Source organism: Natrix helvetica (genome assembly GCF_964273705.1).
Source record: "Natrix helvetica genome assembly, chromosome: 8".
NCBI classification, from domain to species: Eukaryota; Metazoa; Chordata; class Lepidosauria; order Squamata; family Natricidae; genus Natrix; species Natrix helvetica.
In genome coordinates, this window is record NC_138559.1 from 18,973,198 (window position 1) to 18,989,374 (window position 16,177).

Here is a 16,177-nt window from a genome sequence, read left to right on the forward strand (position 1 = left end):
AGTTTCCTTGGTTCTTCTCCTTCCCCTTCCTTTTCCCCTTCCCCTTGTCCTTCTACTATTCATCCTCTCCTCCCTTCTCATTATTCTTCCCCTCCCTTTGCTGTTCCTCCTCCTCCTCCGATCTCTCCTCTCCTCCTCTCTCCTTCTTCTTGTTCTCCTTCTCCTCCCCCATTCTTCCCCTTCTTCTCCTTCTCCTATCCCTCCTCTCCTCTCTTCTTCTTTCTCTTCTTTCCTTACTTCTTCTTCTCTTCCTTCTATCCCTCCTCTCCTCCTCCTCTTCCTTCCTTCCCTCCCTCTCTCCCATCTTTTTCTCCTTCTCCTTCTATCCATCTTCTCCTCCTTCTCCTATCCCTCCCTTCCCCCTTCTCCTCCTCCTCCTACTACCCATCCTTTCCTCTCTTCTCCTTTTCTGTCTCCTCCTCCTCCTCCTCCTCCTCCTCCTCCTCCTCCTCCTCCTCCTCCTCCTCCTCCTCCTCCTCCTCCTCCTCCTCGTCTCCCACTTCCTTTCTCTTCCTCATGGCAAAGCAACCGCTCAGAATTTCTATCTGCCTGAATGCATATGAGATTGGGAAACTCAACGCTAATTAATGTGTCTGCAACCCCCAGCTTAGCTGGCAGGGCCTGGAATTCACTCACAGTCTCATGAGTGTAGCAGGATCTGCAAGGTAACCCTCTGGCACATCTGGCAGATGCATATTTTAAGAATGTGCATCTGTTGGCTATATTATCTCTCTTCTATCCCCCCCCCTCCGAAAATTTCACGCTTTGATGGAAGACTTGAGGGAAACCTCCAGTGGTTACAACCAAAGTGTTTGCTTAGCAGTTTTGTATGAAAGCTGTTGAATTTCTTTTCTTTTTTTCCTGCCTTCTCTCTCTCCAAATTCTAATCAGGCTCAGGCTTTATTTAATTAATATTCCAACTTAGTTAAACAGATCATAAATTAACATGCTCGTGCATTAAAAAAAAACGTGTCAGGTAGCAAGAGGCCTCTGATGGGATTTAAGAGATTTCCCTTCTCAACTCTGGATTCCTAAATGTTTTCTGTTTGTGTTTAGATGTGTATATACAAGGTGTAGCAAAAGTCAGATGTGTGGATAATCTATTGTATACATTATATTAAATGTTTGAATTGGTTGTCCTTTTTCTTCTGAGAAATTACTTATTTCATGTATTACCTTTGAAGATTCCTAAGAATAGTAACTTTTTCTCTGGAAAAATACATAATAAACATATTATGATGGGCCTAAGGGGCCAACAGACACACACACACACACACACAAACACACACACCATTCTTGGTTCCCCCAAGTTTTCACTACTTTGTGTTTTTATGTACTGTAGTTAAGAACTTAGGAGAATCTTTTATGAACAAATAAATACCTTTACTTCATACATGTATTTTACACCATCAACTCCCAATATAACCTTACTTGGCAATCAATGGACAAAAACAGAAAAACAAAATAAACTGCAAACAATAGGACAATTAACCAGTGGAACAGTTGTGGATGCTTCATCACTGGGTGGTGGGGGGAAGGGGTTAAGAAGAGACTAGACAGTCTGAAACAGTATAGGTCAGGACTTCCTGCCTGAGCAGCGGGCTGGACTGGAAGACCTCCAAGCTCCCTTCCAGTTCTATTCTGATTCTGAACTACTCTGATTCAATAGTTGACCTTTGCATTGGGTCGGAGAGGACGATGAAGTTCAAATACGTTTCTAAGGAAATTGCTGTGTCAGATAGATTCTGGTTCATCTTTCAGCAATTGATCTGGACTATAGATACATGCTCTTGGGTGTGACCATTTATTGCTCATTGGGAAGAAAGATCTTCAATATGGCAGATGGATGGAAGTGTGAATTGTGCAACATCTTTGGAAACTGTTTGTGCAACAATAACGAGGTGATAATTTGTGCCATATAAACACATGCTAATTTACAGTATGTGTTTTCCAAGCTGCAGCAAAAAGCATGTTTCATAGCTAACTTTCTATATAAAAATAACAAGATAGAGAAATCCTTTGGAATCCCATACAAGGAAAGGAGCAGGAAGAGACCATGAATGTCCAGAGTCCGGGCTCACAAATACATAAAGGTAAAGGTTCCCCTCGCACATATGTGCTAGTAGGGGGCAGTGCTCATCTCCGTTTCAAAGCCAAAGACGTCTCCGTGGTCATGTGGCCGACATGACTAAAGGCCAAAGGCACATGGAATGCTGTTACCTTCCCACCAAAAGTGGTTCCTATTTTTCTACTTGCATTTTTTATGTACTTTCAAACTGCTAGGTTGGTAGAAGCTGTGACAAGTAATGGAAGCTCACTCCGTTACACAGCACTAGAGATTCGAACCGCCGAACTGCCAACCTTTCTGATCAACAAGCTCAGGATCTGAGCCACTACGCTACTGTGTTCCTTTAGGCTCACAAATACAGGTGTCTATATTACCTATAGAGTGAGCTTTAATATAACAAGTCAAATGCATTTATAATCCAGGATTTCCAAAGTTGAGATCCCAGGGCTGTATTCATCTCAAAAGCATACCTTGAACATCTCCAAAACTTATCACTGCTCTTAACTATATGACAGAAGGGAGAAATGATTAAATAACATGTTTATTAACCTCATGCAATTACGGTAATATAATATTAATTACGCTGACATTAACACTTGATTGCATTAAATTATTTTTGTCCTGATGCCATATTACTACTTTGTTCTGACCTCTATGTGTCTGTGCGAGTATTCACACACAACACAACACAAACATCTCTAAAATGCCAGCTCCTCTTTTAATCAACCTGGCTTTCACATCATAAAACAGATGATGATGATGTCAATAAGATAATGCAAAGATTAGAATTTCCTTTCTTTCTTTTTAGTCATATATTTTGTTGTTGCTGTTAGTTGCAAAGTCATGTCTGACCCATCGTGACCCCATGGACAACATTCCTCCAGGCCTTCCTGTCCTCTAACATCCTCCGGAGTCCATTTAAGCTCACGCCACTGCTTTGGTGACTCCATCCAGCTACCCCATTCTCTGTCATCCCCTTCTTCTTTTGCCCTCAATCTTTCCCAGCGTTAGGCTCTTCTCCAGTGAGTCCTCCCTTCTCATTAGATGGGCAAAGCATTTGAGTTTCTTCTTCAGGATCTGGCCCTCTAAAGAGCAGTCAGGGTTGATCTCCTCTAGGAGTGACAGGTTTGATTGCCTTGCAGTCTAAGGGACTTACAGGAGTCTTCTCCAGAACTATACTTCAAAGGCCTGAATTCTTTGGCATTCAGCCTTTCTTATGGTCCAACTTTCACAGCCATACATTGCCACTGGGAAAACCATAGCCTTGACTATGCTTACTTTTGTTGGCAAGGTGATGTCTCTGCTTTTTAGTATGCTGTCTAGATTTGCCATAGCTTTCCTCCCCAGGAGCAAGTGTCTTTTAATTAATCTACAAAATTAACTACCAGATGCAACAGAATCTAGAACATATAGTTCATAGCTGGCATGGTGAAAAGGAGAGGGGTTTAAACACTACTTTGCTGAAAATAAAACCTCAGCCATGGTAGACTGTTATAACAAAGGCAGGGTTTGCCATCACTCATGACTCTGAAATATGCATCAACTTAACAAGAAAGCTTTTCTCCATAAATCTTTGTTTGACTTCGGAATGTCACATCAGGGTTTATTTTTTTAACGAGAAATAAAGAAGCAATCTTCACTAAAGTTAAAATAGCTATATGATCACAATTTTTATTTAGTTCAGATTGTGGAAATTGTAAACGAGGTGAAAAGTCTGATTATCATAAGTGTTTCCAACACTTTGGTATTTTTCTCATCATGTTCAGCAGAGGTCAAAATAGACGGGTATAGTGAGAAACACGGATGTGTTCAAAGTCTGTGCCACTTGTTTAAATGTATAAAGAAAGCATAGGTTTTTATACATGTAACTGTCAATTTTTATTCTTGGCAAACATTTTGTTAAATGTCCATGAATGACTATAAGGAAGGGACGACCCTTCCATCACCATCTTGTCTTCTTCTGTGGTTATGCTCTACTGGACATTTGTAACATTTTGGGAGTACTTTAATCAATTCTGTCTCAATGTCCAAGGCTTGAATCAAAGCATGGCATAAGATGTTCAAAATCCTCAAATAACTACTCAGTACCAATGTTGAATTTAAGCTGGTTTTCTCTTAAACATTTTGAAAATACTGAGCATACAGACAGACATAGTTAAGCATTTATGAACCCATCTATTTTTCAGACTGAGAGTTAAGGATCTGCTTAAATTTCCACTCATGAAATCAATGAGATTCAAGGCAGCTCAGCTTTGGTTTGGCCAGTTCCATTAACTGCATCGCTTCCCACTTTTTCTTGTACCTCTGAAATGTCTCTTTCATAAATAATTTGTGCTGATACTTTTTGCCATGAATATTTTAATTTCTGAATAAACTTCATTCCCTCCATGAAGCCTTGTGAACCTTAAACATCCATTAAGGGATTGTTTGGTTTTCCTTATTGCAGTACTTAAAAAAATTATTTGGAGGCAGCTGGTCTTGACTATGGAGAAAGTAGTACCCATAAGAATAAACAAGAAGATTACTATTCAACTCTTTTCTCATTGTTTCCAAAATGATTTGGTGGTTTAGAAAGCAAATACCAAAATGTAAGCTTTAGTGTGCAACAGATGTCCAACTTCTTTCAACAATGCATAGAAAAACATTATGCGGGCACTCTTTACCTGAAGTACTCAACCTAAAAACTCCACCCTCTAACTCCATTGCTTCTTTAATGTTGTCTGCTGCAGATGTTCCTATGTTGGTTGAGAAGATCAACAGTTGTGTAGACTTCATGCGCATGCATATGTGATATCAATTGATGCTGGGAATCTGCTATACCAGGACCATACATGATATAGTAACCAACATAGCTTTGATGTTGCCAAAATGGGCAATTAATGCAGAAATACCTGCAGATATCAATATTATTTGAGTGACATTGGTGGGGTGGGGAAGGCTTAGCCAAAGCATTCATTTCTTGGGAATCGAATCGAATAGAATGACATTAGGAAAGAATGAAAAGGAGTAGAGTAGAATAGAATAAAACAGAAAATAGGAATATTCAGAATAAATACAATACATTAAAAGGTTCCTGAATAGGACTCCATACCCTCCTTTGCAAGTCATCCATCTCAAAGTAAAAGAAGGGAAAAGGTACTAGTAGGATATAGACATATGCTAACTAAGCTTGGCTTCCAATGAAGTTGTACACGATGGTTGTACCCCAACATCTCTTGCAATGTCAATGTTTCTAGTGTTGGAACTAAGAGTAAATCCCCTCTCTTGACTTCATCCAATATTAAGCAAATATCTTCAGACACATGAAAACAATTGTTAAGGTGTCAATGAGGGTTCTTCAGATCACTCACAACCCAAACATTGCCTTAGATGATGCTAGTAGGTAGCTCTTAGCTCATCAGTACCATTGCTTGGGGTGAATGTGACAAGAGGGTGCTTTTAACTCCCCGCCAAGTTTGCAAATGCTGACTTAAAGAGACTTTCTCTCTCAAGTTTGTTTGAACTTTTTATTTCATACAGAGCTGTCTGATGAACAGCATGAGCTAAGCATTTTAAGTCACATTGATTTCTACAAGAGAGGCTTAAGCACATGCTTAACTATCCCATCAGTTGAACTTAAAAAGGCTTACCTTTGACTGGATCATGCCCAGTTCTAATAAATGTCAGTCAATAGTCCTATTTCCAAATATAGAGAATTCATTGAAAATGGCTATCAAAAGAAAATACCATGGTTGGCTTTAGTTTTATGCTTTGATTTCCACATTCTTCTCCCCTGATGAGTTCCATCCAGCTTTAAAATGCTATTTTAAAAGATTATGGTCATTTCGGATCATTACTATAATCATCAAGGTTTTGTTCCCCAAGCTGAGACAAATACACCATTAAGGGAACAATGAGGGTCCATATACGTATTTTGATCCTCTTATTCCGCAATGAAATAGGTATAATAAAAAGTACTGGGACAATTCGCTTTGCTTTGCATTCTTCTGCCCTAACTCATTTCTGACTCCCCATATAATTGAATGCAGCACTTCCTTCCTTTCCAACCTGAAGTGCAGTTCAAAGTTTATCAAGCAACATTGCCATGATGGCGCAGTGGTTAGAATGCAGTACTGCAGGCTAATCCTGCTGAATGCCTTCCATCCTTCCGATGCCGGTAAAATGAAGACCCAGATTGTTTGGCAATATGCTGATTCTGTAAACCGCTTAGAGGGGGCTGAAAAGCACTGTGAAGCAGTATATAAATGCTATTGCTATTGCTGTTGTTATCATAGGTTCCTACAGCTTAGTGAAGGAACTTTGCCAGAAACTTCCTCACTGGGATGAAGCATTGCAAGACGAAGTCTAGACTGCTGATACAAAGGGAATGGCCTGCTAGTGGGAAGATCACATGGCTTGCTGATGTTTCTTCTTGGTCAGCTATCTCAACAGAGCAATCTGAGGTTCACACTGTTCTGAGTAGGATTTTTGCAGAATTTCTCAGAATTGAGCCAAAACATTTGTTACTTTTTATTTGATTGGTGGTGGGGGGAGGGGTTGGTCATTATAACACTGTTGAAGCAAATGGAGATAGGTTAATTAATTAATTTTTGGAAACAGTATTGTCTCATTTGGGCCACAACTAGTAGAAAGTGCAGACAACAGAGAGAAGACAAGGTGAGAACCTCTGGGAGCAATCTGAGAAATCAACACAATAAGAAGTGGCTTAATCTTCAATGTGACTGAATTTATTTCTAGGGTTAAACTCTTTGGGCATCAGGGTGAAAGGTGACACAGTGAGATCAAATCAAGTCCAATCCTTTATTTGGCAAGACTCTAGCCAAAGGATTGAACTTGATTGGATCTCACTATGTCAACCTTCTAACCTACTAGCCTGAGAGATTGTAGGGTATGGCTACCGTGAACGTCTTCCGCATTCCTTCCTTCAACTCCTTCAACTTCCTTCAACTCTGGACTGTGCAGTCCCTTCATCTGTGTCTCTGAGAAAATTCTGTGTTACCAAAACTATCCCCCCCCTATACACATACTGCTTTTTCAGATGTACATTCCATCAAAGAGGCCTTCAAAGTGCCCCCCTCTCCATATATAGAGATAGATAAAGATAGAAATGTAGATATAGTTATAGATAATATAAAGGTAAAGGTTGACCTCATACATATGTGCTAGTCGTTCCTGATGGTAGGGGGCAGTACTCATCTCTGTTTCAAAGCCAAAGAGCCAGCACTGTCCAAAGACGTCTCCATGGTCATGTGGCCGGCATGACTAAATGCCAAAGGTGCACAGAATGCTGTTATCTTCCCACCAAAGGTGGTTCCTATTTTTCTACTTGCATTTTTACATGCTTTCAAACTGCTATGTTGGCAAAAGCTGGGACAAATAATGGGAGCTCACTCTGTTACGTGACATTAGGGATTCGAACCACTGAACTGCCGACCTTTCTGATCGACAAGCTCAGTGTCTTAACATCTTAGCCACTGAGCTGCATCTCTTTAGGCTCACAAATACAGGTGGGGAGAGAGAGGGGGGGGAGGGAGAGAAAGAGAGAAAGAGAAAGAGAGAGAGAGAGAGAGAGAGAGAGAGAGAGAGATATGTATAGAGATAGATAAAGATAGGGGTGTAGATCAGAGGTGAGTTGCTGCTGGCTCCACCTACCCACCCAGATGCTTCTGCGCATGTGCAGAAATGCGCATGCAGGAGTGTGCCTGAACCGATAGTAAAAATATTAGCAACCCACCTCTGATGTAGATATGGCTTTAGATGATATAGAGATAAATATAAATTAAAATTTTTGAACCCAAAGAAACTGCTTGCTAGTGTGGCAGACTAGTTTTACAGCAGCCATGATACATTTTTACCAAATGACCTCCCCTCTGCAACATCCACAGCTGTGCCCCTGCCTTCTATAAATGCAGCCACCACCCCTGTAAATAAAGAAGCATCGCAGGCTCTAGAGGAGATGGTTGGTCTCATTATCAGTCCCTGCACGGAATCCAAGCCTTGGTGTGACCACGACCAGCAGGGAACAGTCAATTTTCTTCTTGCTGATTTCGGCATCTCTGTTTCCTCCAAATTTCCCTGCCTCCAGCCCTCGTAGTCGTTGCTATTTCTTTTCCTCCACCAAAGTTCCATTATCCATTTTCAGCTTGCTTCACTGGCTTCCCATGACTGCGTTAATGGCTCTCACTTTGGACAAGCCCAGGCAGTCCGTCTCTTGGAGCATCCCATCTGGTGACATGCAAGACATGCTGTCATAAAGTTCTTCAGGAAGCTGTAGCAGGAATGTACTCCAGGGTGACTTCCATTTGATTATCCGAGACAACATATTTACTGTTAATAGACTGCAAATGTTTCTGCCCTGCTCCTCAGCTTTCTATTTTCCTTCCATTTTTTTAAAAAAAAGTATATACTACTGTAGGTCTGGGACGCTGTTGTTCAATGGCTAAAATACTGAACTTGTCGATCAGAAAGGTTGGAAGTTCAGGAGTTCAAATCCCTAGCGCCACGTAACAGAGTGAGCTCCCGTTACTTGTCCCAGCTTCTACCAACCAAGCAGTTCGAAAGCATGTAAAAATGCAAGTAGAAAAATAGGAACCACCTTTGGTGGGAAGGTAACAGCGTTTTGTGCGCCTTTAGCATTTAGCGATACAAGCCACATGACCACAGAGACATCTTCAGACAGTGCTGGCTCTTTGGCTTTCAAACGGAGATGAGCACTTCCCCCTAGAGTTGGGAATGACTAGCACATATGTGCGAGGGGAACCTTTACTGAACGTTATTGTACATTCCTCATGGAGAAGAAAACCCAGAAGAAAATGTGGAATGAAAAGCTGTTGGGACAGGTCAATAATGAAAAAAAGGAATTCCTGTTCCTATTTTGGTTTTACGAACATGTCAATTCATGCAGAATTCCACATATTAGTAGAGAATTGTGACTCTATTCTCTTACGAACTTGCCAATGTCAATGGCAAAAAATTCACTCCATGTTTCCATGGGTTATTTTGAAAATCAGAGGGTAGTAATAGCGTGTAGTCTCTCCTACACCAAATGGAAAAAGATGCAGCTTCATTTGCCAATGAATTAAAACTGTTCAGCATTGGAAAAAATGGGGGGAGGATATTTGAAAGAAGTTCAACAGGCATTAAAATTTAGAGCTTGGTAAGGCACTCTCAGAAATGGAAGAAAAGAAAACAGGAGGTGGAATGGAATGTGCTGAAATAGGTCAGGGTTCTTTGTTGTTCTTGGACATTAGAAGTCACTTGGGTCTCTAGCCCTATCTATTTCCAGTCAAAGAGACCATAACATTATTCTGCCGGCTGATTCAAATGTTATTTTTTGGCGTTGTGTATCAACTATAGACTTTTGGTTGCAGAAATAGATCTTGGCTCTGGATTATAAATGAGGAAAGCTTTGAATTTTTCTGGATAGCACTTCCTTAATCAAGTCCATCTTCATTTGAGGGACAATTCAAATGCAGAAGGGAGCTAAAAGAAAATTGACACTTCCTAGGAAGATCAAAAATGCTTCACCATGGTTTCTTTTGAAATCAAATCAAAAATGATTACACACCCCGGAAAGTGTATACACCTAATTCTAGGGTTGCAAAAGCCAACCATCTTTTGCAATGCATTGGATACTATCTCACCTTATTTTAGCACACACATATTTGCAGCTTTCACAAGTGATCCAAAAACTAAAAAAGGGATTCTTTTTTTTTTTTTGCCTAGATCAGGCTGAAATTCCTTTTGGTTGAATTTAGTGGTCAGTTATTACTCCTTTAAATCTTGTTTGGTTTAAGAAACACTAATTCCTATACTGTAGTATAAGATGCCTGATACTGCTTGTATAATTCCACAGTTTCTAATCAGGACATTTTTTTCTCCTTTCTGTTACATGTCATGGATGTTTCTCCTTCGAAAACAGGTTTTTTTTTTTTTAAAAAAAAACCAGAATTTAGTGGAAATGCCATACAGATTATCTCAAAGTTTAATTTAAATTGCCACATTAAAAAAAAAAAAAACAGGGATGAAGAGAGGCAGAGCAAAGGTATACTCAGATTTTCTCTAATCTATCTATCTATACAAAAGCCAGATACCACTCACTCATCATGAAAACTCCCAAACCATAAAGCCTATAAACTTGAAATTTGGCACGTATGTTCCTCTTGACTTCTAGGTGCTCAGGATTTTTCGAAATGACAATCAGATCATTAGTATTTCTTACACAGTAACACATTCTGATGCTAAGGAATTCTCCCCCTCCCCACCTGAAAAGAACTCTGTTCCAACTGCCAATTGCCTCACATTCCGTTACCTCAGTTTAAACCGGCAGACTTCCACTCCTTCACTCAGGAGCCGTCTGGGGCTCCTTACAGTACTAAACGTTGGTACCTCATCAAAACGTCTATGCTTTCCACCTATGGAACTGCTTCCCGACTCAAGGAGGTGGGAGCGATATTCCCTTATGTGTTTCAATCACCGACTACCACTGAGCCAATGGATTGAACCGGACTGAACCAAATTTCTCCTGCATTGCCCCATCACATAGTTTCATCATGAAGCACGGGTATCCAGCTAGTACTGAGATATTCTGATGGGCATTTTGCTTCCAAATGTTTGGATTGCAGCAAAATTACAAAGAGCAGCCTGTTGTTAGGAGGACACCTGATGGGTTCTCCTGTTAATATTGTGCTGTAACGTTTATCAGGGAAAGCTCAGTGTATCTCTTCCCACCATGGAACTTCAGTAATGGAAAAGGCATGTCCTTCTGAGCTCCATTCATCATATCATGGGCTAATGGATCTATTTGGAAGTGAAGCCTGTAGGATTCAATGGGGCTTCCTTCAAAGTAAGTGTGCTTGAGTGAAGATTCACAGTTCACCTGAGATCTCTAAAGCACTTTTTCAAACCTCTTCAATATCCCACTTTTTTTAGACATTTGGCTCTCTGTTCTGCACACTTTTATTATTTGATAGTCAGAACATTGCTTGTACCTTTAAGAGGGGTTGGCCTGGTCATTCACATTCTTTTCCCTTTATCATATTCTAGGCTAACTAATCAATCCCTTGCAGAACTTCAGATGTAGTTTTGAATCGCATAGCAGTGTGGGCTTGCAGAAGGAGCGAGTGCCAAGCAGCAGGGATAATGAAGAGACCAAATTACGAACTTCCAGCATAATAGAGTGCTAAAATCATGACCCAACAGTCAGGTAATGAGCCAGTAAATATCAAGCAGAAGCCTCAACCAATTCTAGCAAAAGAGGAGCTCTGAATCCAAAGAGGGAGTCTGCGTTGAGCCTCAACTTCAAGACATAACATTTCTCTAGGCACAGAAATGGTGCTGGATACATAGGAGAATTACGCACAGTTGCAAAACACAACCTATCTCATCTTACACAGGGAAGGTAAAGTCTGCATATAGAAGTTTCAAGACATAGAAGCGACATGTAGTATATAGCAAAATTCATGTAAAACCTTTCGTCATGTGAACTAATTTGCTGGAGAGGTTCTAGCTATAATCCTGGAGAGAGCAGAAATTAATTACTATTAAGGAATTTCATGAACAGCTTTCTTCCTGGGGAAAAAAAATCTTACTGCCAGTCCTCCATACTCACTGTAGTGGAATAAAACACGGGAAGTACTCATTGCTTTCTATCATCAACCATTAGTCCACCAATCCAACCAAGCTCCTCCCACAACCACTATCTATTTCCAACAGAAATCTCTTGATTTTGGCAATCTGGCCAATCTGGCAACTGTGGGAAGCCTTCCCCCCCCCTAGAAAATGAAATATTTAGGGGAATATTAAATGAGGTAGAATTTTATATTTCTCCAAAGGAGAAAGGGAGAAACAAGTTCTTAGAGGCAGAAAGCAGCTCCAGTTAATAGCCTACAGCAGATGCCCATTAAGCAATCCAGCCTATTCACAAACAAAACACCTCCACCTCCAGCGATGGGATTAAAATTTACATCCTTCCCCCAACCAGATTCAAAGGACAGCATGTGAGCTTTTAGGACATACTGTATTTTTCGGAGTATAAGACACACCTTTTTCCCTCAAAAAAGAGGCTGAACATCTGGGTGGGTCTTATACACTGAATACATCATTTTTTTGCCTCCTGAAACCCCACCCCCTTCACCAAAATGGCCATGAATAGCTTGTAGGAATGACCCCTCCCAGCCCCCAGGAGTACTCTATAAGCTTCCTAATGCCCTTTTTGGGGGGCAAAAAAGGGGCCCGTTTTCGCAAAAAAATGGCCGTTTTTTGTTCATTTTTGCCCCCCCCCCTCGGTACATTCTACAAGTCTCCTAAGGGCTATTCATGCCCTTTTTTTTTTTTTGAAAAAGAAACGGGCCCGTTTTCATGAAAAATGGGCCGTTTTGGCGAGGTTTGCAGAGTGCAAAAACTTTTTTTTAAATTTGCCTCTTCAAAACCTTGTTGCTTCTTATATTCCGGTGCGTCTTATACTCCGAAAAAATACGGTAATAGGATTGACCCACCAGCATTAGAATAGCAAAAGACACCAGGCTCACTGCACTGCACAAGCCCTGCAGCATTTCAGAAACTGTATACAAATCTTTGTTCTCCTCAGGCTAAATTTGTCAGCTGTCCCAGAACTGCATGCTGTGGTTCTGTTCATCCATAAACCCTTTTTTTCTTAAGCAGCCTCTATTTTATTCCCGGTTTGGAACTGAACCAGATGGATTTTTCTTCCAACACAACTAAGGAGAGAGCAAAACCCAGAGAAAGATTTACTTAATAAAAGGAGAGAGGGATTTGCTTGCTAAAAGGTGCCAATGAAGATCTTTCAACCAACCAGTCTAATAATAAACGGAGAACACAAACCACTTGCAATCAAATCATAAAAAGTCTCACTGGATAACTTCCCCAGGATACACAAGGTCCATGGCTACATTGCGCACAACTCTCTTATTTCCAATTTATTGGTAAGCTCCCCCCATACCTTTGTAATATAGAGGATTCCATTCATCGGGATAATAATGAATTAACATTAGTTCCCATTCTCTCTTTCATTCATTCTCCACTGATAGAACACTTTTCAATCATAATAACATCTCAGCTTTTAGTAGCTGCAGGGAGTTATTCTACATGTATATTTTTCGTCTGAGTTTGTGTACATAAATCTTGTTCCTGTCAGTTACTCATTCAGAATCATCAGGATCCATTATAAATCAAAATCAGACAAACTGATACTTCTTAATCAAGAGGCTTTTTTTAAAAGTTTTTTTTTTTACTTGCCTCTTCCAAGATAATAAGGTAGTGGTTTGGTACCAAAAGACTAAGAGTGAAGGAATACAAAGGATATTGTTCAAAAGCCATTGTGATGTAAATAAGGTAAGAGTTGGGTGAAGCACGACAATCAGTATTTTTAGTTTTTAATTTGGAGACATTCAACTCTGACCTTCAACAAAAGAAGAATTTCAATATATTTAAATCCCATATGTTTAGCAAGAGAGGTGCTTACGAGTTTTCCTTCAGTCTTCCTCTCTCAATGCATTACAGGAAATAGCTACCTACAGCAGGGTAAACTTTTAGCCGCACTTAAATTTGGGTAAGAACCTGGCTGCTACAATGAGTAGGAGGGTGATGCAGACAGGAAGGGATGTGATTTTTGTTTGTTGTTGGCGGAGTTGTGCTAGCATTAACAGAAGAGGTTTTAACTCTCTGATCCTTTCTGCTGTGGGAAGCCAATGTTTGCATTTAAAGTTTCCACACGTTTGATGATGTCTTAAAGAAGAAGGCAACTTGAATTTTAAGTGATTACAGTCAAAGAGTGTCAAAAAAAGTGGGTCTTAAAATTGCATGCAGATTTCGGGGTTCTGATAAATCCACTTTTGGTTGAGAGATTGGAGTTTCTTCACTGTAGCTGTTTTGGCAGTCTTATCGATATTTTTAGGGCTTAGGAGTGTTATATGTCTTTACACAGTTCATTTCTGCATTCCTTCCCTTAATATCTGCACGCCTATATCTACACTATGACAAGGTCTCATTATGTCTTCACCTGCATTTCTGATCACAGCTATGCCCAGCACTGCCATTAAGGAGAAGGAGGAGAAAGTATATCACACAGGACTGCCGTTTTCACCCACCTTTCCCTCCTGAATGTTGACCTACCCCGAATCGCCTTCAGGCAATCCATTTGAAATAACCCAGGCAATTTTTTTACCATGTCATGCCAACCTGTCTTCTGAAAACCAGGTGCTCATTTCAGAGGACATTTCATTCCTTTTCCCACTCGGGGAAGAAATAAACCCCATCCTTTTCCAAGAAAAGTGACATCCTTACCAAGAACCGTCAGCCGGGCTGGTCTGGAACGGATGGCTGCTTGGATGGCTTGGCACTCGTACACTGCATCATCTTGGAGGTCCGCTCTCAGGATCTTCAGGTGATGCTCCCCCGAGAGGTGATCCCCCACAACCAAATAGCGTGGATAACCTGTGGAGCACAAAATGGAACCAGGATTGGAGCTAATAAGTAGCAAGTATACACTGGTTTTCCCTCCCCTCCCCCAATCAAGAAGAAGTCTAGAATAACACAAAGTCTGCCAGGGAAGATTATTCATGTCATACCCTATAGCCTTTTTCAGGTGATGAGTTTTTCTTTTTTTTAAAAAAAAAAGAATGACAAAAGGGCCATTTAAAAAGTTGGATCACATCTTCCTATTCTTTTTCTAAATCTTCAAGACCTTCCAAACCCATCCACTCTTCTGGAACATCATCCCCATCCTTCTTCTTTTGAAGATATTCACAACACAGAAGAGAATAACAGAGTTGGAAGGGACCTTGGAGGTCTTCTAGTCCAAGCCCCTGCTCAGGCAGGAAACTTTATACCATTTCAGACAAATAGTTATCCAATCTGTTCTTAAAACCTTTCAGTGTTAGAGCAGTCACAACTTCTGGAGACAAATTGTTTCACTGCTTATGGTAATTGTTCTGTCCTTAGTTCTAGATTGGTTCTCTCCTTGATTAGTTTCCATCCATTGCTTCTTGTCCTGCCCTCAGGTGCTTTGGAGAATAGCTTGACTCCTTCTTCTTTGTGGCAATCCCTGAGATATTGGAACACTGCTCTCATGTCACCCCTAGTCCTTCTTTTCATCAAAATAGACATACCCAGTTCCTGCAAACATTCTTCATATGTTTTAGCCACTAGTTCCCTAATCATCTTTGGTGCTCTTCTCTGCACTCTTTCTAGAGTCTCCACATCTTTTTTTTTATATCGTAGCAACCAAAACCGGATGCAGGATTCCAAGTGTGGCCTTACCAAGGCCTTATAAAGTGGTATTAACACTTCACGTGATCTTGATTCTATCCCTCTGTTGATGCAGCCTAGAACTGAGTTGGCTTTTTTGGCAGCTGCTGCACACGGCTGGCTCGTATTTAAATGGTTGTCCACTAGGACTCCAAGATCCCTCTCACAGTTACTACTATTGAGCCAGATCCCACCTATACTATACTTGTGCATTTGGTTTTTCCTGCCTATGATTCCTCTCAAAAATAAGTTGGGGAACCTTCAAACTGGAGCAGAAGGAAGGAAGGAAGAAAGGAAGGAAGGAAGGAAGGAAGGAAGGAAGGAAGGAAGGAAGGAAGGAAGCCATTTGGTACTACTGATAAACCAAAATAAAATTTTGAAGGCAATCTGAAGAAAGAAACTTAATGCCAAATAAATAAGTTCAACTATTTTTTTAAAACCCACTCAACAGGTTTGTTTTTAAAGCTACTCATTCTTTCTGAGGAAGGACAGATGGTGACAAAGAAGAAAAACCTTCATCCATCGCAGGAATTTATCTTTTTAAAAACCATTTTTGAACTCTGTTCTCCCACTTTCTTGCCTCTACTGAGTGGCCATTGTTATTTTGTTTAGTTTTGCTTTGCTTTACTGTCAAGAGGGCTCTTAAGGAGAGGACCTCTCTAATGTCTGGAAGAGAATATTATGCACCACAATATATAATTGGGATAACTTAGGCAGAAGAAAACCATTTAGGCACTTCACACTTTAAGCATACTGGTGGGATTCCATCTTTAGAAGAATGTTGAAGCACAGCCTTTCATTTCACAAAGTAACCCAAGGACTTTATTCAAACTGTGTTTGTTG

The 16,177-nt window shown here is 40.4% G+C and overlaps 1 protein-coding gene across 4 annotated transcripts in view; it reads right to left on the reverse strand.

The window, feature by feature from the left end:
* The window catches only part of KIRREL3 (kirre like nephrin family adhesion molecule 3), a 694,474-nt gene that overhangs the window by 234,902 nt on the left and 443,395 nt on the right, over nt 1–16,177 (reverse strand). For all 4 annotated transcript variants that reach the window (XM_081961293.1, XM_081961291.1, XM_081961292.1 and 1 more), the window contains exon 4: nt 14,372–14,521. In XM_081961293.1, the coding sequence (XP_081817419.1) occupies nt 14,372–14,521 (150 nt within the window). The remainder of the gene's footprint in view (nt 1–14,371; nt 14,522–16,177) is intronic.